This window comes from Copidosoma floridanum, unplaced genomic scaffold, assembly GCF_036245765.1.
Source record: "Copidosoma floridanum isolate Cflo_tuat_1 unplaced genomic scaffold, Cflo_Japanese_pri ptg000027l, whole genome shotgun sequence".
Taxonomy (NCBI): domain Eukaryota; kingdom Metazoa; phylum Arthropoda; class Insecta; order Hymenoptera; family Encyrtidae; genus Copidosoma; species Copidosoma floridanum.
The window spans coordinates 9,001,433-9,028,149 of NW_028321904.1; the positions used below are offsets into that span (position 1 = coordinate 9,001,433).

At 36.3% G+C, this 26,717-nt stretch overlaps 1 protein-coding gene across 1 annotated transcript in view; it reads right to left on the minus strand.

The window, feature by feature from the left end:
• Vps50 (vacuolar protein sorting 50) overlaps positions 1 to 26,717 on the minus strand; it is a 403,619-nt gene that overhangs the window by 318,025 nt on the left and 58,877 nt on the right. Inside the window, exon 2 of the mRNA XM_089595740.1 lies at positions 473 to 982. Within this exon, the coding sequence (XP_089451866.1) occupies positions 473 to 979 (507 nt within the window). The 5' untranslated portion in view covers positions 980 to 982. The remainder of the gene's footprint in view (positions 1 to 472; positions 983 to 26,717) is intronic.

Genomic DNA, 26,717 nt, shown 5'->3' on the forward strand with positions numbered 1-26,717 from the left:
CGAGCGAAACCAAATCCATCTAGTTTTCTTAACAGTTCATAAAAATTTCTATATCGCGAGATTTTTTCTATTTAATTGTAGAAGTTAATAACACTACTTATTCCACTGTATCCACTATGAAGTTTAGAATTCAAGAAAACTTTGCAAGTCTAAGTGTCCAGTGCATTAATTCTGAAATTGCTTGAATGGAAATAAGATGGAGGAAAGTAAATAATTTATAACAAGTTTAGTAACTTATTTGAAATTTAATTAATATTAAAAAAATTTTCTTACTTATAAGTATGAAGGATGATAAAAGCTTAAGTTGGAAAGATAATTATTTACTGCACATTTTGCATATTTCCACTTAAGTTGATACTCCTTTTTATAAACAAAGTTGAAATAAAAACTATTTTTTTCCAACATTAGTGTTTATCTTTTATGCTACTATCCATGGAAAAATACATAAAGTGTTATTGATTTAAGTACTTACCAAAGTCTTGATTGCTAATAATTTATTCAACAAACTCTGTACAACAAGCTTCTTTCGGAAATAATATAGGACTCTTAAGCTTGAAGCAGTAATGTGTCCAGTCGCTAAGACTAAATCATTCCGACAATGCTTGCATGCAACACAAGTATCAATTATGCGTTTTCTTATACTTAAAATATCATTCAACTCCGTTTTAAAACTTAAATGTTTCCGTAAAATTAAAAATAAGAGTTTCTTTGATATGATCTGATGCTGCACGGTTAAATGATAGTAACGTGTCATGATATCCTTCAGATTAAATGACGTAGGCACTTTAGATAGTTCAAGGAAAAGCACACTTAATTCAGGCTCATTACTAAAATATTCATTGTCAACGGACTTCATTATTTCTTCATCAGTTATCAAATTACTGGGCTCTTCTGAAAATGTCTTCAAATGCTTGAAACTGTTTTCATTTCGTTTTATTCCAAATAACTGGGAAAATTTTATGTCAGGTATACTTAACATTATCTGAAAAATATATTGTCATTTGTTACTCTTGTTGAAATTTTTCTTTCAATTAACATTACTATAAACTAAAATATTAAGCTCTAAAATGTCTTGTATTCAGAAAAAAAAGTTTGTCAACAAAAAATATTTCATCTATAGTGTAACGCTTTTTTCTACATGATACCACGGTTAAGCGTACAATTTACTTTCAAGAAAAAAACTATTAAAAAACACGCGAGACTTTCCGATTTGGCTCCCAAGAGCTCTGAGATTGTTACCAACTTGAGGTGCGTTAAAATCAAGATCTATAATTATCAAGCTTGCAGATAAAGCACAAGCGGACGTGTTTTAAAAACATATTTTACTTAGAGAAAGTCAAGTATTTTGTAATACCTATTCATTGTTAAGTAAAGGATGTAAGATCACAAGATAAGTGCTAAAATGTATGTTTCCGATGAAGATTGGAAAACTTAACCTAAATTTTTCGTTTTTAACATGCGAATACCACCAGTAGACTTTGGGGAGCACCTTTATGAAAGTCTTAAAAAAGAAATATACCATTTCTAATAGAAGAAAATTCCCTGCATCCAATGTTGGCCTTATTTATACCCCATATGGATCAAAATGTTGAGATATTTAAGCTCACAGTTGTTACTGTTAGCATGTATTCTTATAGGGCTGCATGAAAAACGAGTTGTTTTACGTTTATAATCAGCTAAAATGAATTGTCCCAGGGGAATGACTATAAACGTTTTGTAGATGAAGTCTTCGTCTTCAATGTGCTACATTAAAAATCAAGAGTAATGGGACATCAAACTATAACATCAAGACTGAAGCATCAAAACTTTATCATACTATGAAATTTCTTAATTAATGTACATGTCATATCCAGTACTGTAAGTCTGTTTATACGTTTCTATAAATGCGTTTTTGTCCACCATTTAATAAAGTTTATTTCAGCAGTTTAAAATAAAAAGTGCTCTTAATGTTACAAAATAAAAACCCCCCAAAAAAATCGTAAGGTTGTTTGATTTAAATATACGAGATCTTGGAATTAATTCCATAAGAACATCGCTCACAAGTACGGATCGATACATTCACTTCTTGAGATAATAAATTAAAGAAGTTTTTTAGTTAGTATGTTGCCGTAAATATTGTGATTTTAATGTCATAAATAACTGTTAATATTATCAGTTCCTTTCACCTTTTCTTAGAATTCTTATGAAGACAGTAAACAGAAATATAGTTTTTAACCGCCATTTTGTAAATTTCATAATAAAAGTGATAAAATTGTAATCAAAGACGAAAAAGATCGTTTGTAGCAATTTATACGAAAAAACGCACAGTAAATCAGAATTTTTAGTTTTTGTCCGCCATTATGTATCCGCCATTATAAAATTTTATTAACAAACAATAACTTATGATCAGAGACCTTTAAAAACCCCTGAAAACTAATATACGCTGGAATATTTTTTTTAAATCTATTTTTTCTGTATTTCCCAATTTTTTGAGGTTATGGTTTTGACTCTTGAGGAAAAATGGCAGGGACACACAAAAGCTTGTTACATAATAAAAAAAATAAGTTTATAATCAGCGACAAAAAAGATTGTTTGTAGTAATTTATACGAAAAAACGCAAAATAAATCAGAATTTATAGTTTTTGGCCGCCATTTTGTATCCACCATTTAAAAGTTGTATAAACAAATAAATTTATGATTAGAGACCTTAAAATCCATGAAAACTAATTTTCACAGAAATTTTTTTTTTTCATCTGTTTTTCTGCATTTCCCGATTTTTTGAGGTTAGGGTTTGGACTTTTAAGAAAAAGTGGCAGTGACACACTGAAGCTTGACATCTAAGGAATTTATAAAAAAAAAATGAGAGAATTACGACAAAAATTGTGGTGTCAGCAGATTTTTGAACAAAAAAAGTGCTTTTTTCCCACTGTGCGCCGCCACTATCGCTCATGGATGGCTCGCACGGCTAATCAACTTGGAACGTGGTTGGAGCATCTATTGCACATGATCAAAATTACCTTATTAGAAAGTTTTCTCCTTATTTATGGCAGTTTTGAGGTTGAAGTCATACTAGTAACTGACATTAAGATGATTTTTTTTAAGGTTTAAGATTCGTGGTAAAGAGTATGCGGATATCACAGTTTTCGAAACACGTATCAAGTTTAATTAAACATTCGTCGCAATGGTTTCTTAAATGCGCTGAAACGAGTACAAAGTGATCAAGTACATTTTTCGCTACGTAAGGATGATTTTTTTTTAATTGTTTGAGGTTCGTGGTAAGGAATGTGCTGATGTTATCTTTTTTGAAAAATGTATCGTATTTCATTAAACATCCAACGCAACACCAACACGAGTCATGGGTAATCAATTATATTTTCAACTAGTATAAATGAAAATTTTGTTGAACCTGAAAAGGACTAATTTTTGCAATTGGATTAACTATCTTCTATGACTTTGTTTCCATTTTTTTTTAGATTCAGAAAAGTATTTTGGAAAACGTATTTTACATTTTTTATTTCATATAATTTTTCTATAAGCAGTTTTCGACAATCATCATCATCGTTTTTAAAGCTAGTCCATGTAGCGTTTCATTTGATATGTTTCTAACTCATCTTGTCATTTACTTGTTAATGCATCAGCTGTGAAAAGGGAAATGATCAAACCAACAGCTTTGTTGTACCTCGGCCCAATGAGTCTTTTCCTCTGCTCTCATATATTACATCCCTGCTCCTGCGACATCACGTTTGTAACCATACGGATAACTCGTGGTCATTCTGTCAAAATTTTTTTTATTGTAGACTGGTTGAAATGTTTTTATTTCCGGTTAAGTCACTACATCGTGAAAAATTGTGCGACAGATGGAAAAATTCGAGAATGTCATTTCCGTAATATTAGTCATAACAAGCTCACGAATCGTATCAAAATTCATCTTTCAACTATTGCAGTAATTTAATTTGATACCTTTTACTTCGCAAACACAATCTCCACTACCGTCAGGTTTTTAATCTTATATGAGTAAAACTTGGGTCCACCGGATAAAAACGAAGAAATGTATGTGCAAACTGCTTTATCGGACAATTCATGAGTAAGACTGCCTAGCGTCGTGCTAATGGGTAAATCGTCCGTTCCTTCTCGGGAAACATAAAAACGAAATCTGTATCGTAATAGAGAGCATGTTTTCCTGCAAAATGCAGATACTCGAAAAGCTTTAAACGTGCTTGTGCTGTCACGAAAGCGGCAACCACAACCTTACTGAACTGAATCTTAATGACATCAAGGCCTCAGTCTTATAATTCCATTTAACGTACAATGTACCATCGTTGACGGGTAAAACATCATTTACATCGATTTCTGCACTTGTAACTAATTCCATTAATTATTCTGGGTCTTTGTCAAATTTTCACGTTGACCAAATTTACCCCACAAAGAATTGAGTAATAATTTTGCGACGAATCGTAAGCCAGCATTAAGGTTTATTTCATTTTTGTCGAAATTTATTCCTTCAGTTCTACGAATTTTGTTGATGTAGGACTCCTTTTGCTCATTAGATGTACAGGTAGGCAGGAAACTCAAAGCTAGTGTTTTTTGATTAAAAAATTCATGAATGTAAAGTGCAAATAATCTTCCATTGTCCGTTTCTCGACTGAACTGTGTTATCTGATTTTGATATATTTTATAAACACTTTTAACGATATAACCTACTCGACAGCCACCTTGACTTTTTCGGATACTCACGTGCCTCTTAAAATACGATCTCTTTCATCGTCGTGGATACAGTGCTCGCAACACGTACGGCATAGAGGAAAAATAAGCTTACCGTGCATTTTCACCAGTAATACAGTATGATACAAATTTCTAGGTGATAGCACATCACACATAATTAAACCATTCACTTGGGAAATATCATTTTGCCCCCTAGTATTGTTTTACATTCAGCTTTATTAGAATATAGCGTTGGATGGCCAACGGGAAATATACTTCGTTTGTAAATATATGGATTCAAAGAGCATACCTCAACGTATTTAATGTTTTTTCAACCCGACAATCATACATTTTTATATTATTCCCTGTTCGACCACCAAAAAATGCATCACGTAGATTTAATGGCTTTCTACTCCAATAATTTTCATTTTCTCGAATAAAATTTTGAAAGTTCTTTGTTTTCACGTATTTCTCTAGTTAACTCGCGTTCCCATTTTTCTATTAACTCATAGTTTGACATTCTTATATTTTCGTTCATTGTGCAAGTTTTCTCATATCTATCATCCATTGTATCTCTGGTCGTCCAAATGGTATCTCGGTTTTTTCGGTACCACCGTGGGCAGGCGTGCCAAAAACAACGCTTGAATTGTAATACGATTCCATGATGATCATGAACACCATTTAGAGAGGTACAGTATCCATCGATGAGGATACGTTTTGGTAAGCGTATCTCTTGGCAGTGTCCAACGTGTTCTTTAAATCGCTGAAGAACGTGTTCTTTCATCCAATTTTAGAGCTATTTTAGAGCTATTTCAGATGAATTGTTCGCCATTCTGTAACCTTTTTAAGGTAGCATACCAATTTAATTTTTTTCTGTACACACACAAGCTAAAAACTGATCTCATCGATCTTGCGTATGCATACTATGGGGTGTCTATATATACGTCAAGCGGCGGTAGAGCACCTATGTACGAATTATTTTCGGGTTTGTTAATAAAAGGTGGAAAAATATCTTTTTCAATTTCCGACGAACCGTACGACTTGGGTAAGCCACTTCAAGGCATATAAAAGTAATTAAGACTATCAATGAGTTTTATTTTCATAAATTCCATTAATATTATTTTTTATCCTTTCATGAGAACGGATGGTACTAAGCTTTCACCGTGTTTTTCTACTATATACTTAAAAATAAATTGAGCATCAAATCCTTGTGCATTATAAGCTATGCAAATGACCTTGTCAAAATATTTTTAGTGATCCAGAGCAAGATCTACCAACTGTTTGATACGATTAGTTTGTGAAATATATTCCCGTATTCCGCAATGATCGCAGCTCATAAGGTTCTAATAATTATGTAGCATATCAGTGCGTATTTGTCCCTAGACGACGTAAGCGTAAGCTGCTGCTAGAGCTCGTGGTAAACAAAGATAATCACTGTTGTTGATGGTTGATATTGATTTTTTATGTACGTTGTTCTTAGTCAAAACTATACGTCGTTTTCCACTGATACCACTTATGATGGCACAATTAATTAACAAACTGTCATCGATTTCAAAACCACTCGAGCTCAGCACGACACGGAACAAAACATCCCATAAATCTGCCTAAATTTATTTGCCTCTTTATTTAGTTTTATGGTATATTTATTTAAAAATTTCACTCATTATAACTGCTGTCAAAAAATAAGTATAAGAATGTTTGAAAACTTATTTGTAATTTTAATAAACTATCAGTATGCTAATGTGTCTTATACTACTTTTTATTGCATTTTTCAAAGAAATTATGGTCCCAGAGATTAGTAAAATCGGTCTCATAATAGATCTCTTGTGACATATGCAAGGCTATAGCTATGTATACAGACATCTAAAAAACATCATTGGGGGTTATTAAATATTTTATACTAACATTAGAATTCCTGGTTTTGGTGATCATACGGGAAAAATCCGTGCTAGGTATGGGTAAAGCTCATGCTACAGTGACTAAAAATGTGGTACCACTGGTGAAACTGGTTTAATCTGTTTTAACCTCTCTTTGTGCTACCGAATTATTCCATACCAATGCTAGAAGTGTGTTTTTCGGTGCTGGTACCGAAAAAACCCGTGCTAGGCAGCAGTAAATCTCATGCTGCAGTGAGTGAAAATAATATACGGTAGGTGTCACTGTTTAAAATGGTTCTAACCCCTCTCCGTGTGTATAGTCTTCGAGATTACTTTTTTCGACTAAATAATTATGTAACTCATTCATACAAGCCTAAAGCCATGCGTACATAATAACATTTGGAGGTGGTCTCGCTAATCTACCTTGAATTTCTCGTTCTTCATAATTGAATCAACGATAACGTCTAGTTGTTATGTTTTCGATACTAAAATGAGGACGTTCCCCTTCGCCAACCTGCAACGGTAATTCTTAAAAAACGTTTTGAACACTTCAAAATAACTAGAGAAAAAAATGTATCTGCTGCTGCTGCTGTTCATTGAGGGACTACATGAAGGGCCCTTCTAGTGCATACCAGCTGGTTCTCTTCTGTACGACTGGGGCTCTTTGAATGGCGGTTGCTTTGCTCTGGTTTAGGATTGGCACAACAAGGAAGAACCTCACACCTATACTCATACAATACCCCATCACCAAGTTGGATACTTCTGAAAACTCCTCAAAAATAGCCTCTAGATAAGGGTAGAAGGCTCGCCGTGTTTGCCGTTGCGGTGCAACCTGTGAATAGACAAAGGAAGACCCTGGGCACTAAGGCGATACCTAGGCTGCGGTCTGAAGTGATCCAAGCTGTCTTTGGCTCCTGCTGACTGCAAGACGGGAGGTCGCATTCCTAACTAGGACCTGTCAATCGGCTAACACTGGGGCGGGCGCAGGGCGATGGTGGGCTGGTAGGACTGCAGGTATGGCGTTGCTGGTCTGCCCTGGCTGCACGGCTTCTTCAGTGTGGTTAGTGCGTTCTGCCCTGTAATGTCTACCGGAAATTCTTCATAGAGTGGAGCGCTTCTTGGTTGGGGCGTGAAACTCGAGAGAGTGGAGGTGTGCTAACACGGCCGGGCATGCTATATCTTATGGTTACCCACCTTGTCCGAAGCCGCCCTTCAGGCATGTGTTGGGTGCAGAAGGACAGCCTCCATTGGTTGAGGGATCCAGATGGATTGGTGGGGATCTTGGGAGGAACCTTAACATTTCAGTATAGACAAGATACACCCAACCAGGGAAGAGTTAGCAGGACCAAGTGGGCTGTGACTCGCCCACTAAGGTATGCGGGTAAGCGTGAAGGACGCTGTGTACGATGTTTAGCTGGAAACTGTTTCAGGTCTCAGTGCATTATGTAAAAAGTATAACACCACACAGAGCGATGTTAAGAATAACGTCCAAATTGTCGCTTAGACGTTTGACAATATTTTCTGAGTAGGAAAAAGCGACAGAAAAAAATTTGACAGCTTAAGCCAGCCGCAAAGACAAAAAATAAAAATCGGAAAAGGAACACTGTTGGGGGAACACCTAGTCCAGTGGACGGTGGTAAACAATCCCGAAACAGTACCATAGTTAAAAGTAAGATTTATATTTTTATCAATCCAACAGGAGCGGAAGATAAACCCTCAAATGGACCAGAAATATGGACAGAGGTGGTAAAGAAAAATAAAGGGAAAAAAGCTACATCTAAAGCAGAGACCGTCGAGGTAAAATGGCTTACAAACAAGTTAAAAGTGCAACTTCCAAGGACCAAACCAGAAGCGATCTTGGTGAAACTGGTGGAGGGCAGGAAGTATGCCGAAGTACTCGCCTTCATGAAAAAAGTAGATCTGGATACGACGGGCGCAGGAGTAAAGGCCGTCAGGAAGACAAGGACTGGCGGGTCCTTGTCAAACTGAAGGACACCTCGATGGAGAAACGGAACAAATTTGCTGATGCGCTGCAGGACAAGGTGGCGGATGCTGGGAGTGTCCAGACTCTTGTCCCGCGCGACTGTCCTGGAAGATAGGGGATGTTGATTTAACGGTTACGAAGGAGGAGATCGTAACAGCGCTCAAGGGTGTTTCTACGAGGAGGCCCCCGACATGGTCGTTCGATTATCGTCTTGCAGCGTTAGGGGCAACCGCGTGGCATACATGAATACGCCCACGGCTGCTGCAGTCCTCAACAAAAAAACCACATACGGCTAGGCTGAGTAAACTGCAGGATTCATTATGGGACTACGGCTTTGAGCTGGCTGGCCGCAAAACGAAGATGGTTGTCCTCACTAGGCAGCGATAGTATGACGATAATTTTCGTATGAACGTCGTGGGTGCAGCGATATGCGAGAGCCCCACGGTCAGGTACCTCGGAGTGTGGATCGATTCTCGACTCACATTCGGGGAACACGTTAGGAGAACCGTGGCAAAGGCCTTGAAAGTAACAGGGGCTCTGTTGCAACTGATGACAAATATCAGTAGGCCACGAGTGTCCAAAAGAAAGATTCTCGCGTCAGTGGCAAACTCCATCATACTGTATGGTTTGGGGTCTGGATGGATGCGCTGGTGGTGGCATGGTTTTGAAACCACCTAACTTTGGTGCAGCGGGTCTGGGCCTTGCGGGTCGTTTGTGCGTATTGCACAGTATTTTCAGCCACGGTGATGATGATCGCAAGAACTATGCCTATCGTCCTTTTGGCATGGGAGCGCAGAGCCAGGTTTTTAGCAGATGGGGGAGAGTCCAACGACGTCATAAAAAAAGAGAGCTTGCGATGCTGGCAGCAAGAGTGCCTACTCTTATCGATCCTGCGTCTATGGCTCGAGCGTGGCCACAGCGAGGTTAATTATTACCTTATACAGCTTCTTTCGGGTCATGGACAGTTTCATGCACATCTTCACCACATGCCGTTAAGATCAACAGATAGTTGCGATTACTGCCCTGGGGTAGATGACACATCAGAGCACACTTTCCTCTAATGTGAAAGGTGCCGGAAGCAGCGGCAGCAGATTGGAAGCCGTTTGGGTGAGGTCATTACGCCTGAAAACTGAAAACATCATCAGCGTTATGTTAAGGGGCGCTGATGCTTGGAGGGCTGTTGACAGATTCGCTGGGACGGTTCTCAGGGAGAAAAAGAGGAAGGAACTAACTCCCTGACGAAATAGTGTGAACTCGTGTTGCTATAAGTAGTTCTACTTATCAGCAAGGGAAAGCACCAAGCATTTAGTGGCACTTGCAAAGACTACAGTCTACAAAGAAGCGCTAGACACGGGTGCTGGTCTTCAGGGACCCCAAGTCGTTTTCAGGACTTGAGAGGATTGGCACCTCTAGCAACTGGTGGCAAGCTTGCTCGCTAACGTTGTGAGATACGATGGTTTTCCTGGTGGCTCCACCCTGAAGTTATGCTAACGCGGTTCCGGAGTGGATCTAAAGCCACGTGGTACGGAAGGGGTTTTAGTGGGTATGGGTGGCCTAATAAAAAAAATCTACCGAGTCCCACACTACCACTGTCGTTGCGATGTGCCTCAATGAATTTTCGTTCCTTGAAAAAAAAAACTACTACTACTGTATTTCACGTCATCACAATCGTCTTTTAAGCTTCCTTTTTCCATATCTGAATGTTTTTCATTATCACCATTTATATCTATGTATATCGGTCGATTCAAACCGCTAGTTAATGGTTGTGGATTTTCCTCTGCAAGTAAAAATATAAAAATTATACCCGATGAATAAATATAGTAATATAGTCTGCTTACCACTCATAGTGGTCACTGTACATTCCATGGTTCTATCAGCATTGAAAAGTAATTCGTCCCCAAGTGTATCATTATGCATTTGCCTTATCACTAGGTGTAACAAAACTTTTAATGGTTGAAAGTAATCAAAAACAATAATTTTTAAGATATACTTACGGTAACAGCGCACGATATTTTTTGCCGATAAATGATTACGATCGGCAAATTTTTGAACAGCTTTCACAACAGTTTCGTGAACGACTATATTGTTAAAAAAGCCTCGTGTACACATATCTTTCAGGTTTTTTATTCGACAATGTAAAACAAGAAACTACATTTTTTTAAAGTAATATATTGATCGATAATGATTGAAAATTACTACTCCAGGCGCTACCACACATAGTACGAATATGTGGTTTACACACGAGTGTAAGGCGTAGCAAAAATCTAAGCACGCTTATAAAATGAGCTTTCATAATAGGTTCCATTGTTAGCGTTGATACGATACTGAAGGCTGGACGTCGTCCTTGTGCTATTTATAAAATATTTTGCAAGAAATTGTGATTGGTCAATTTTTTTCTCCGTAAATTGGAAAATGTCTTATTTCATTAATCATTAAGTATAAAAGAATTGTTGCCTTACTTTAACTTAATGTGCTGATTATTTGTATAGAGTATCCGTCACCTTGATTTCTCAAGAATACAAGTAAAACAGTTATAAAACAATCGTTACCTTATATTACATAGTGGGTATTCGGTGTCTTACTTTCAGGAATGTGCTGACTTTTGTTCATAGAGTGTCGATGTGTTATGCCGACTCGTGGCTCGCTAAGACGATTTGATTGGTAACGCGATCTACCTCTGATCTGATTTCTATAGCGTACTGTATTACTTTGTATGATTATTTTCGTACCTAGCGTTTTCATCATCGCAACTACAAGTCGATCAGAACACTTTCAAGAATGTGCTGACTTGAGGTAATCCAATAATCGTACGTAGACGTCCGTAGTTAAGTCTCCGCACACTGCTCGTGAGATAACGATTGTATTGGGCAAGCTAAGTAGTACTCAGAGAAGCTGCTCGTACGCTTAATTGATTTGTTTGGCCAATCCTCACGCAACTCACGTGACTGTGAGCGTTTTGGAAAAGAGCTAGCACAACGGCGTGCTGGCAAGTCATACGACTAATCACTTCAGCACTCCGTGCATTGATCAAAAGTTCGTTAGTGGCTTTGGAAAGTCAGCGCTAATATCATACGTTCGAAAAATAAGGTTGATTAGCCACTGCAGCGAATGAGCTAAAGAAACTTATCAAAAGAGCTAAAGTAACTGGCACGTGGCTGAAAGATTCGTCAATAATTATAAATAAAACAGAAGCGACTTTTTAGTTACTCTCTATAGTTTGATTCGATTTCTTAAGTAAACTAACCTAAATGCCGATATTCGATTGGACGCCGATCAAAATATATGAATTTAACAGTCACCTTACACATTTTGATGAAGGAAAGAAATACTACTTACGTATAAACTAATACTATAACTAGAATCCCCGGGTAAATGATGTCAAGATTACGATTCATCAGATCATCGTAGAGTTTGATAAGGACAGTGCGAAAAGAGAGAAAAACTTTCAATGAAACACTCGTAGGCTTGCATCCAAACGCTGCATAAGCACTTTTGACTTTTTTTAAATCTTCTTCCAAAAATTGTTTTTTAGTGTACATGCTTGCACGTAGAAAGATTTGCAAGTTAATAATTTTCGATGTATAGCCATTAGTTCAGCAATGCCCAGTTGTTACAATTAGGTTCATCGTCTGCAATATAATTATTATTATATAAAATAAGTTTTTTTAAATTGAATAAACATAAAAAAATTACAGTTTTCACCTCAAACAGCACGATAAACGCAGGTTATTGGACTGAAATTGACGTTCGGAAATAAACAACTAGTTGCTTAGGATTAACATTCAAACACGATATCGAGTTATCGAATGAGTTTTTATAAATCATAGTTTTAATTTCAACTATCTTTTATTTGACATCTGACTATATGTGACGTATAAATACTAAAGTCTCCTGGTCATGCTGTAGATGACAAAAAAAAAGCGTTTGGCTACTTGTGTGCAGATAACCGCGTAAGCCCATGGAAACGAAAAGCTGTCAACGAAAGATAGAGGGAGAAAAAGAAATAAAGCACTGGTTCATTGGTGACGTGTTTGCACGCTAAGCTGCATAAAGCTAGAGTCTCTCGTCTCTAAACCTGAGAGACACGTGTAAACGAGAGAGCGCTGGTTCGCTACTGGCGTACTTGCAAGCTGACATGCTGGGTGCTAGAGCCTTAACTGCCATTTACACTCATAAAAGGGAAAATGCTAACGATTAAGGAAGTACTGTTGATCGTAGTTTTTCTCACACAAGCGCCGTCGCCACCAAGGTTATTTTGTGGCCTGAGGAACCTGCAAAGCAGATATCGCCGACTTCCTCAGGTGAAGTGCGATATGCTTTTTTCTGACATCCCGAACCAGCGGGCATAATAAATCGTTTAAAAGTTTATAGACCTCGGCCCCCTTGAGAAGTAGACCTCGCAAGATGAATAAATTACAACCTTTCCATCGAAAACTTTTGCCACAGTGCATATGTACCATTCATTGCGCATTACGCAGTACATTGTTCAGTAGCAACAGCAAAGTATGTAAGATTCAGGGCCGAAGGCTGTTGGTCAAGAGTGCGAGCACCAGTCCACGCTAGTCGAGCAGCAATGTCCTGCACATCAGCCTGTAACCCAATCGACTTGCACCCTATAGACCTGTAGGTACACATCCTGCTCTTGTTGATGATGATAGTAATAGTACGAGAGGAGGAAGAACCACTGCCAATGATATTGTTGATGTTATTGTAGTTGTTGTGGCTGTTGTTGCTGCTTCTATCGGATCTTTCAATCAGCTGATGTTGCTATTGTTGCTGATGTTTTGGAGTATACGTTTTACTTTTTCGTAGTTTTTTTCAGGGGACAACGAGATCATCATATTTCTTTTTTTTATTTGGAAACACTGTTTGTTCGTTTTAGTTAACAATTATGTTTGAGTTAAATGTATTAATTAACTTGTAGCGGAACGTGAAAAAAATGTAATACGCCTCCGATTTTCTTCGTAATCGCAGATTCCCTAGAATTTTTAAACTGAACCTCGAAAAAACGAATATAAATCACTTACAAGCGAGTAGCCCATTAATTTTACATTATTTCTATCACCTTATTTGCAGTAAATGCGCAATTTAGAAGGCTATCGCATTTTACCTGAGAAGATCAGCGATATGCATTAACACTAAAATGCAAGAGCATTGTAGCCAGAGCAGCAAAGTGGCAGACGTGACTTGGAACGCCGGGTCACGATACAGGAAAGTCGTATTAAAATTATTTGGTGTTTTATTAATTAATTTGTTATTACAGACAAAGTCGAAACTCATTCAATAAATGGACTACGTACGTAAAAAATGCGGAGAATTCAATTTGGCATTCAATACTAACCAAACATAATTATTTAACTAAAATATAACTTTTATTTTGGAAACGGTTAATTCTACGTTAATTTTAATGGCACCATGAGACTTCTCGTTACATTTGACCTACTTGGAGGGCCTTTAAACATAATTTTATTTTGAAAAAACAATTTTAAGGGAGGTAAACATAAAGTGGTTACTCTGTATATACTCAATTTTTATTCAGATTTGATTTCATGCTAGCACAACCAAGCCAGTATGCTAGAACAGTACTTAACGTAAAATTTCCCGTTAATTTATGACATTAAAACTAAATTTGCACTACACCAGGAAGTTAGAAAATTAAAGGTCTGCTAGCTTTATATCAAGCTAGCATGGCCACAGGTGTTATGTCGGCATCCTGATAACTTAAGGGAATAATTTTAACGGGATAATTTGCAGCTAATTTGCGGTTAAGAAACTGTCGATTTTTCACTACACCCAGAAGCAGGGAGTTCAGTTGCGTAATAGCAATAGCAGGCTATTGCCTAATATCAAACTATCGCATTCACAATCAGAGTCCGGAGATATTGATATTTCAGATGATGAACTAAAATCAAATCATGCTATAAATTGTTGAGTCTTGGCAGTGTTGCCTTAGACAACGTATTGGAAAATAATCATATGATTTCACCTTGAGGAGCAACCTTACTATCCTTAAATGTACTGTTTATTAGTTATGCTAAATCTAAATCTTCCTATTTATTATAAAGCTGTAATTGACGGTCCTCAATCGTTACCAAACAAGTAAAAACCTTCACCGGCATAATTTCCCGATTATGAGTCAATTAATGCAGTAATATTTGATGATTTCTAAACAATACTAATTTGATATTTTTCACAATAATCTCAATTTACACATCTAGATTAATTTAAACACAAAAAATTTTTTTCTCCGGTTTTTGACTAAGTAAATTAGGTTACACAGCAACTAGGAACGTCACATGTACATTCAGAAGAATACTCAAATTTAAATTAGTTAAATCAAGAATTAAAATATATTAATAAGTCTATGAATAATTGAGTGCAATAATGAATATAATAGACTCTACTGCAAGTAATTATAAGCCATCACTTGCTTCTTTATTTTTTGAAGATCCCTAAAACTTAATTTCAATTGAGTTTAGAAGATAAAGGCATACCTCTATTTAATTTGGATCATAGTTCTTATCATACCTGTGAGAAATGAAATACGTACTGTAAATAAAAAATTTTGCACGATTTAAAAAAAAATTTTTTTTTAGTTACGTGTCTGTAGCAGATAAAAGTTTTCAAATCTGTACGAGACTACGTTAAGCGTTAAGATGAAAAACTTTGAAATAATCACCTTTTAAATACAGTGATTTGTCGTATGTTTTAAGCTGCTATTTTAAACTTTTAATACTACTGAAGAACGAATGTCAGAAATTTTAGTGATTAAGAATATTTTGAAAAACCAATCTCGGTTGATAACAATACAAATCAAGTTTTGCTTAAAATATGTATGCTAACTAAAGGACTGTTATACGTGCGCACTCCCTGACATTTTATTAAACATATTTTAATTATTGTATTTCAGGACATAAAGCCACATAGGAAACTAATATGAATTTTATAACGTATATTTATTTTTATTATTTTTTATAAAACATACGCTCATTACAACTTTGTTGTATCACGTTTTATTTTTCTTACTATGGGCATAAAGTTAAAGTGCTCCTTTGCGCCCTTAGCCCATGCTTTGCACCCTTGTAATCACTTCGAGCCCACGAGCAGAATAGTTTTTTGCCCCTCCCAGGATAAAAGTACTTTTTCCGACCTCGGGCGTCTTTGAGGGTCGGGTGTGCCCTCGGTAGGAAAAATAGAATTCGCCACGTAAGTGCCATCGCTTCACGGCTACCTTACGTCCTTCGGGCCCTGCTTCGCAAGTCCCTTGGGCTGCAAGATAGCCCTAGAGAGGACGGCACGTATCTCACGAAAACTAATATTCCACCCTCGGGTGGTTTTGAGAGGCTGGTACTTCCTCGGGCGAAAAAGCAGTTTTTCGGAACTCGTTCGAAAAGTCTCCTTTACGAACCTCGTTACGTCCCTCGCCTTCGGCTCGGGCCGCAAACCTCTCAGTTCGCAAACAGAGACTTTTCAAACTTGTAGGAAAACTGCTGTTTCTTACCATAGGCACAAAGTGCAACTGTCACTTTGTGCCCTCGGGCCACACTTTGCACCCTCGTCATCACTTTGGGCCCACTGGCAGAAAAGTTTTTTTCCCCTCCCGGGCCTAAAGTACTTTTCTGCCCTAAGACTCAAAGTGATTTACGGGGCACAAAGTGTGCCAACGGTCGCAAAATTGCACTTTGCGCCCTCTGTAAGAAAAATATTATACGTAACTCGGGCACTATCACACCAAAACCGCGTCCTTTGGGAGCTTGTGTTTGTAGTTTAAACCCTAGTGACGTAATGTACCACTAATCTTTATTAACGTAAACATTAAAATTACTTTCTATTTATTCAAATTAATGTTATTTTTCAAACTTACCCACATTTGACTAGCTTCAACCAATCACAAAATAAATAAAAAGACTTTGTCACCTGACCCTTCGATTTTTTTCTCTATCAATTTTACAACACACTTAATTTCAAGCTTCTTTTAAAAAGTATGGTTATTCTTATGATTCTTGGAAAATTTGAAAAATATACATGTTAACCATTTTGTTAATAGACTTAAATCTTACTTTCAATAAACAAAAATATTTGAAAAATTTTTTTTCGACACGCCGCACAGTGTGGAAAAAGGGTTTTTTTTTTGACAAACATCGATTCAAAAGCGAGTTTACAATTAATTGAAAAACAAAAAATAAAGCTATGTTCATGAGATGATATGCTACAAGAATCCACTGCGCAATTTGTAAAAGTGAGAAACACAACCTTAAAAAAAATTCATTTTCACGAAATTTGTTAAAAAATGTACTTAGACGTTAAAAAAAATTTTTAAGCTGCATTTTAAGTGTCTTTCAAGTGACTCACGAATGAACTCACCATCTAATTTCGTTAATATCACAGATGGTACTACACTTAGCAATCGTGCAGTACACCATGAGTTACAAGTGTATAAAGTATAGTACACGTGTAATAACATGTAAGAGAATATTTTGTGAGCATTACATACCTTGCACTATTCTTACCTAAATAAGTTGCTTATCATGTGCATTTTCAAACTAAATTATGCTAATACAGCACTTAACATATAAGCCAATTCGGCATTGAACAAGTAACACAGACAACAATGAAAGAGTACAAGATGCGTCTGTACTAACGAACGTCACCGAATTTCATAGAGATATAAGTATAAAGAAGGCTAATAATATTGTCATCTGTAAGTGGCAATGATAGAAGGAGAGAGATTTTTTTCTTAGTCTCACCTTGATCACCTAGAATCACCTAAATATTTCCTTATAGAATTCCTGGTAGCACGTCTTGCACAAGTGTAGTGCATAAAAATTACATATCGTCTACTTCTGCTGATTTACGGCAGACTAGCGTCAGATACTTGCGACAGCTTCTTGCACAAGTGTGTTAAATCAGACTTGATCCTGAGTTGAATCAGAGTTGATTCTTTGTTGAGTTAGCATTGATCCCGTGTAGAACTACGATAGAACATTACAATTCTTGATGCTTTATTTTTTTATACTAATCCAACGCTATTTCAACTTAGATTTTATATGGAGTAAATACGAAATACACGTTGATTTAACACAGAATGAACACTAGTGCAACACAGAATTAAACAGGGAATCCATGCTGATTTTACACAGAATCAACGCTGCCCTTACTAAAGTTTCTTATTTAAAATCCTAAAGACTTCTTATAAGAAACCTTATGGAATTTTTTATAAGATACCAAGCAAAATTTCCTATAGGAAATCCTATACGATTTTCGCATGCGTGTCCTATAGGAATTTTATGTACCTTGGGGAAAATCGTTCTCAACTTTGATTCTTATGGAACGCGAGGGCAAAAATCCTATAGGATTTCTTGCATGAAATTTAGCTTGGTATCTTAGAGAAAATCCTATAGGATTTCTTAGAGGAAGTCTTATACGATTTTCTTTGAGAAATTTCAGTCAGTGATTCATTACAGAATCAAAAGTGATTCAACCGGAAATCTACCATGATTCAACTCAGAATTGACGATGCAATGTGCAACAAATTTTAGTGTTGATACCTTCATTGATATAACACTGATTCAGCAGTAATTTAACATTGATTTAACGATGGAATCAGCAAATTCAATGCAATGTTTTGAATAGGGTACTATCCTGCAATTAGTTTACGCAAGCTCGTCTAATACATGTCTTCTGTATGTCTGCTGAAAGTGAGTTTTACGCAATTCTTCTGCAAGAAACTGTCGCAAGTATCTGGCGCAAATCCGATGCAAATCTTAAGAATTTTTTAAACATCTGAATGCATTTTTCAACAAATTCCGTGAAAATGAATTTTTTTGAGGTTATGTTTCTCACTTTTACAAATTCCGCAGTTGATTCTTGTAGCATAAGATCTAATGAACGTAGCCATAATTTTTGTTTTTCAATTACTTGAAAACTCGCATTCGAATCTTTTTTTATTCCAAAATCTCCTATTCTACTGAATTATAAGAATTGTCAGAATTCGTAGGTAATGTTTTACTTAAAAGTTCTCAACTTATCAAATCAGATGGTAAGTTTGCTTGCGTGTCAACTTAAAATGCAGCATAATAATTAATTTAAACATCTGAGTGAATTTTTTTACAAATTTCGTGAAAATGATTTTTTTTGAGGTTATGTTTTTCAGTTTCACAAATTCCGCGGTGGATTCTTATAGGATATGATCTCACAAACATAGCTATATTTTTTGTACTCTAATAAATTGAAAATTTGCTTTCGAATCGATTTTTGAACAAAAAAACCCTTTTTTCCATACTGTGCGCCGTGCACGGGGACCTCAATTATGAGTTATCTGTTGTGGCTCTAAAGACGTTAATTTACACACGCGACTCACAGCTCGTGCTGCGCATTCGTGCGAGTGTGTGTGTACGACAAGATCTTTGCAGAGAAACATTAGATGGTTCATAATCTCGTTCCCCGCGCACGATGTGTCGAAAAGTTGTATACACCACACGTGATAAAGATTAGGTGATTGACACACTACTATTAATTTATATCAATTGTAAGAAATTTTCTGTGATACTTTCAAAACAGGGTGAATGTCTCAATCAAGGAATTAGTAAGCAGAATCTATCGGAGAAGAATCAAGCTGAAAAGCTAAATCAACTAACGCAACGCATTTGGCCAAGTCCGGCCACAGATTTGGAGTTAGACGGTGTTGAGATTTCAAACTAATTAAATTTTTTGTAGAAACAATAAATTTAATCATACATAAATATTTGTTCAATAAATTTTCATATGAAATAAAATAAATGTTTTAAAAAAATGGTTTTACCTACTATACCACACAGCAAGCGTATACTTATATTGTAGGGTCGTAAATTACAAATTACATAGTAATATTAGTTGCAAATCTAGATATTAAACTTCCCTGGATTTATCTGAGTAGCAAATTACTCCCTTTCTGCCCCTAATCGGCAGGAGCGCAACAAGGAATTTTTTTTTCCTCAATCTTTTTCAATTTATATCCAGGTATATTATCGATTTCTCATCATTTTAAAGGACAAAATATTTTTTTTTACTTAAGGCGTGTTTAAGAGGCTGCTGCACCCTTAGCAGAAAAAAAATGTCCATCCCAAATGTGCATCCAGCCAAGGTCGTCCCAACAGTTATGTCATCCAGATACACATTTGTGATAGAAACTACTATTTTCCAAATGACACCTTCTTTAACAGAAAATTCAGTTTCTGCTTGCTAAGACGCGAACAGTTTTTTTTTTTTTTACTTTAAAAAACAATAAATACAAGCAGTCAATACTCGGAAACTCACTAAGATTCTTATCCTGAATTTTCATCAACCATTTAATTATGTGCCTCCTAAGTAGTCAATACCTAAACACAGAGGAAGTTGGCTTGTCTACGTGTCTATTAACTAACTATAGCTGTTAATCCGATATTCAATGTAAAATTTCATAATCATTAATAAAATAAAAAAAAATTTTTATTTCAATTAATGCTTTAATTTAAGTAGAGCTAACGGTTGTCTAGTATACGAATAGAAGGAGAACAGTCGAGTGCGTCAAATATGATGATACACGCAGGAAAAAGCTACAGTTATTAGTTAAAGACTCATAGCTGTAGGGATCATCTGAAAGAGGACATAAAGATCTAGAATGAACCAAGGCTTCAATTTTGTACAGAAGTATTGAATACTCGACAAAAGTGAATATTTGTTGACCCACAACCCTTTATAAATTACTTTTGGTTGATTTCACCGCGGCCTCCCAAAGACCGCCAAAGTGAGGCGCCGACGGAAGGTTGAAGTGCCAAGTCGTACCTAAAGAGGTAAAGGTTGCTCTAATTGTGTCAGTCTTAAATCGATCGAGCATGCTGCGTAGTTCTCGATCTGCACCAACAAAGTTGGTGCCACGATCACAATAAATGTCGGTGCAGTGTCCTCGCCGAGCAGTGAATCTAGTAAAAGCGGCTATAAAGGCTGATGGCGAGTAATCTTCTACCAATTCTAAGTGTATTGCGTGAGTCCTGAAGCAAATAAAAATCACTATATAGCCCTTAGTCGTCCCTCTACCACGAGTCTTAGATAGTCTAACTGAAATTGGACCAGCACAGTCGACTCTAGTATGCTGGAATGCTGGTAGAGGTTGGGTTCTGACTAACGGCAAAGAGCTCATGATAGGTGTTACAGGTTTCCCAGAATAACTTTTACAGACTTTTCCAAGACATTTACAGATTACCGTCTGAATCACCTTACGTCCCTGTAAAATCCAAACCGATTGGCGCAGAAAACTCAAAGTTAAAGTAGGGCCTGCATAGAGCGTCTGAAGATAAGCATGTTCGACAAGGAGGGTATGTTAGGCAATTCTTGATCAAATGATCTTTACTAAAGAATAGACAATTTTCGGTATACTCCCCGATTGAGTGAGAAGTTTGTTTACTAATTTGAGGAGCATAAGGTTTCACTTCGTAAAGCTTGAACATAGAAATTTTATTACGCAGAAATTGCCTGAGCTAATCGGTAGCCGGCTAAGTGTTACTACTTCCCAAGTGACGTTGCAAATCCTTACGTGTAGCAAAATCAAATTTGCTAACAACAGTCGCAATAAATAAGTCATTGTCGCTTAATTCGCCCCCTAAAGCGACGAGAGAATCGAGAGAGCCTAATAATTCCTTACACAATCGCTTTAGCTCTACACATGAATTTGTTTTTATAGGCTTCGTTGACAAAATGGAACTTGTATAGTTATTAACAAGCCGTCGGACTATCATAACTGTCAATTAAAACTTGCCACGATATTTTGTAATTCTCATTAGTTAACGCTATGCTTTTTACTAGGGCTAAAGCATCACCATTAAGGTGTGATCTGAGATAGTGAAACTTAACTATCGAACTAAGATCTGTTCGGCGGTGAACTAGAGAGCTAAATAGATCACGAAACATTCCCATTCAGAATAAGAACCTGAAAACGAAGGCAGTTCAACTCTTGAAAGAGATGGGATTAGAATACTCGCGTTTACAGCCATCGATCGATTCAGTGTTATTTTGTCTAAGTTCGTTTGATCAAATGAAAATAAAAAATCATGGAACTAACCCAAACTATTATAATAAGCGTCACATAAATTATTGAACGTTTGTTTTGTGAAGTACTCGTGATTATTATTTTTAATTGGGCTGATAAGGGCATCTTGAGCGTTAATTAGAGCCTCCACGTTAATTATTATTTAATTCATCAAAGAGAGAGTCAACAAAATTAAATTTGTTTCTTTTACTTGATGTCACCTGATTATCGGCAGACTCTAGTATAGGAGTAACTCATTTTCAATTTTGTACTTTTCTGTTACTGCCTCTTTGCTGTTCGCTCGCGAGATGTATTTAAAGATCTTTCAAAAGAAGGTCGGAGCATTTTATGTTGTCATTAAAAATAGTCGAAATCGTATAATAATTTAAGGGCTCTGATCTTCTTACTAAAATTCTGTGGAGCATAATTCCTAGCGCATAATTAATCGATTCGTTAAAATCTTTTAGTATTAATTATACCGCAAAGTTTAATCAGTCTATGCAACAAGCTAAGTTGATAAAGTCATTTACAGCCGAGCAGTGAGCAGTCAGGATGGTGAGATGTGAAGGCCAACTTAACAAATAATCCACGTCAACGTGTTGTCAAAGTGCTTACTCCCTGATTAGGTTAGACTTTGTTGACTTGGTCACTGACAGGCTGCTAAAGTTTCGTCTCAATCCACTGTTGATAAGTTCTTTGCCTAGTTCGAGCTTGTTGTACAGAAACTCAGATATGGGTAAGAAGCTAGTTAAAGTTAATTTTCGAGAGAAAAGAGAATGTGTAACCAACACATGAGTTTAAAGAATCTTCAAGGTTATTACACGTAAACAAGTACTTGTTTATTACTGAGTAATCTTTCAAGATTACAATATTTTCTGCTTGGTGTGAATCAGAACATTTAATATCTATATTTTACAAATCAAAATTCTTTTAGACACAAGCGTCATTGTTGACTTATTACTAGCGAGCCGATCGCGTAACTGTATGTTTTCTAGTAAGTTGAACAAATTTTTGTGGCTTATTTTTAGCGAGTCGATCGCGTTTATTGTTTGTCGCCGTCTCGTTCTGATAGCCACCTTTTGGAAGTCGTCACCGAGAGCGAGTAAGGGACGGATGAAAAGAATACTACGACCTGGAGATTCTTGCAAGCTTATCTTGCAAGGTAAGGGCCACGTGTTAACGATGGTGCGCCGTTGTAGTCTGCCAAGAGCTGCTAACTTCACAAAATGGCGGCCTTTGGTTGTTTCCGGAATCAAACTTGATGAGATCCAGCTCAAAGGATAATTGTTCAATATTGAAAGGCTCTTTTTTTAAAAGTACTCCAATTCTCAGCGACGTCAATAAGTTGTGTTTAAATCAGTCGTGTTTGAGTAGTTTACATATGGCTCTTTACTGATTTTATGATATTAAGTGCTTGGTTTATGGTTGCAGTTATAATGTAGTGGGTTATTAAAAAGCAACGCAACGTAGTTTTCTAACTTGAGCTGATAAATACTCAGAACCCAGCAAGTCAGACTAGTGAGTTCTCGACAAAACGACGTCAGTGAACTAAACTCAAAGCCCAAACCAAGGGGGCCAGTAGCTTGTGCGTTTTTCAGGCTGAACCCCGATAGGCTAAGACGCGCGGTCCTCACACACACCTGAGGCAAAAACAATGTCGTTGTTACGTTCAAGCAAAAAATGCTTGACAAACGGGGGGATCTTAATATCGATTGTTCGGGAATTACTGAGGATCAATAAACTGTTGAGTGGTAGTAGTTTAAAAATAGCGTTTATTTAATAGCGTATGTGTTTACAATAGCGGTTAGCGGAGCTCAGAGCGCAATTGATGATGGTTCTTTGCTTGTTGAGACGTATCTGATTTATTACAATAATAGCGGAGAGAATAACTAAAGTTAACTATACAAATATACACTGTAGTCGTTATATGAGTCAGAGTAGAAAAAGAGATAAGATAAGAAAATTTAAGTTCTGAAATTAAAGTATGTATAAATGTAAAGTGAAAGTTATAAAATTGATAAGTGTTACTTTTAGATGATAAACAAAGATAAAGCTATTACAATTCCAGGAAATATAACTATTGCATTTAACGTATTGTGCTAAAGACAATTAGAAAATGAAGAGAGAAAATTAAAAGTTCACGATTGGCGTGAACAGTCATTTAGCTTCCAATAATACCAAACAATGTTGTACTTTTAATTGAATAGGAAAAGTGACTAAATTCAAGTAATCTAATATATTTTCATGTATGTCAGTGTGCTAATGCATACCAAATATTTGTATTTCATGAAATTTAAATTATATATAAAAATTTAATTATGACTCCGACGATATTTTTTAACAGAAATGAAGGCAACTATAGTTATAGCGTGTTGCTACAAAGTCCTTACTTAATAAAATATTTTTTGGATTCAGGAGCCTTTTTGCCGCAGAAAGTCTTAGAATTCTCCAATTTTTTCGTTTTTGTTTATAATAATTAATTTTTTATTACTGTTCCCACACAATTATTTTTAGTGTATGATATTAACAGGTTTAAATCAAAAGAAATAAGCCTAGTTGGACCTACCTACCAAAACGTGAGGAAGAGCTATGACTTTTTTACTTCAGAAAAGCTTCAAATTCTCCTATATTTCATCGTTTATCAATAATAATTTATTCTTTATCGCTGTTCTAACACAATAAAAATTGGTAAATAATATTGTATAATAGAAAACAAAGGAAATGAGACTAGACTGACTTATAAATCATAACGTGGGGCAAAGGTATATTCATTTTACTTAGTAATATCATATTATTTCATAACTTGTTCATGTTTATTTGTCATGAATAATTGTTTAGAGCTATTCTGGTACGACAATTACTATGTCATATCGTTTTATTTTACTGTTGATTAAAAATAAACCCATTTTTCACCTACTATTTGATTACAAAAAAATTTTTTTGTGTGGATCGCGACATATAGTGCAGCGTCTACGTTTAGCGGGTAGCTTCAGCTTCATCACAACCTGCTGTAGTATTTTGGGATTTTCTGGCCATTCTCCAAACCATCCTGGAGCTACAAGAGCAGATTTTACTACCACGGCAGGCTACGGAGAACAACCCAAAGAAATTTGGGCAGCCACAGCGGCCTCCTTCTCAGTGGTCGTCTCAACAGCATACCTACACAGAAGGTATTTTCCAGGCTCACTTTCCCGACTCACGATGAGCAGTTGGTTATCCGGAAAACGACTCACAGACAATATATTTTTTCTTTAGCGACGTACCTCCCTTCAGCACGGTCTCCGTTCACAGAGACTCCGAGGGTACAAGCTAAGCTACCCACAGACAGCTCTTTATTATTAAGAATAATAATAAGAAATATCTGGAAGTTTTACCACTGGCCCCTTTTAGGGGCTTTATAAGTATTTACGTTCCCTACTTAAGCATCAATCCTATCTGTTATTTTAAAGGCTACCTAAGGTTTAACTACCTTGCCAACAAATACATTTTTACTACCATTTCCGGCAACGATTCGTCGACTACAAGACTATATAAAGCCAGCCACTATTAAATCAAGTCAGTCATTCACTGGCAGATGTCACGAGTAGAGTTTTTCGTCGCAAAGCTGGAAAACCCGGCTACCAACAATTCAATATTATATAACCCTCTCGACTCTTAGCATACAAGCAGGAATCTCGGATCCTTTCAAAGGTCCACGGTGGACGAACTTTACAGCTAGGAAGAAAAAATAAACTTGAGCATACAAGACAGTCTCCAACGGGCAAGCATCACGAACCAATCTCCCCACCTTAGATCACCAAAACAACTAAGTCTGCAAAAAAAAGGTGCTTTAGACACCAACGCCTTTGGCATAATACCAGAAGATATTGAGAAAGAGCTCTACAAGTAGGTCCAATGCTTCAGACGTAGTAGTTTTTATCCCAATCAGTCTGGTGCTACAAGAACCAGCTAGAGAAAATCGCCCTAAAGTATAGAGAAAGTTATGCTTGCTGAAAACTACAGTCAAGAAAGAGTTCCCTTAAGAAGCTCACCAGTCAGTTTTAGGGCCATCGGACGTCTTGCCAACAAATATATTAGAACTTAAAAAAGTTGACAAAAACAGCCTTTGGGCTTACAAATGTCTCAACCATGCTAAAGTCACGAGAGGGTGACTTGTAGAAAAAACTTCTAATTTATTTTGGTGAAAAACAGCTCTAAAAATTAAGAATGAGAAACTTATCCAAACTTACGGTGCGAGTGAATGTACAGCTCTTCGGTAGCTCAAGTGGTAGAGCAATTGTGTAGTAAACAGGAGGTTGTGTGTTCGATCCACACCCGGGGAGGATATTTTTCTCATTTTTGTTTATTTCTTAAGATAATTTTCTTGAAGAAAAATTAATGTGGTTTGATATTATGAGTCTTAAGTATATTGGATATTGAAAAAAGGGCATGTATAGAGGATATAGAGTGCTTGTATTGAAAGTGCCGCTTACAATGATTTAATTGCATCAACATTCGCTTGTATACCATATGTCATATGAAATTTTAATTTATTTAATGTATACAATTTTAGGCATCAAGAAACTGACGCATAACATTTATTGAGATTGAAACAGCAGCGTCAAAATCAGCAAATAAAGAATCCATTGCGTGAGAGATCAGCTTTTTATTGTACCCTCACAGTAATCTCTTGAATCTTCCAGATTTTTGATTGAGTAGAATATGTATTTGTATTTTTTTGGCGATAAAAATGTAGAGATTAAGCTTTAGGACTTGGTTGCTCTGGTAATAAAGTTGTGAGATAAGAGAAAAAAATTTTTAATCATAAATTTTTTGTGAGTTTTGAATCTTTAGGGCAAACAATTATTTTATGGCATAAAGAACGCACGGTACTTTTCAGCATAATTATATTTTTTTTTTTACCTTTTACACCTCATTATTTGACCAAATAAACTGTTCGGATTTGAAACAAATATGTTTTTAATAAGAAGATTTTTGTTCTGAGAAGTGTCAGTAATAGATGTAAAATTTTCAACTGAAAACGTTGCACATTTCACGTCAACACACTATACTGAAAAAAATTTGGTCAGAGCTACCGCACTTTTATCGTTCGTTTTTACTCTCACACATGGCCCACTAGTGGCGCCACGGATGG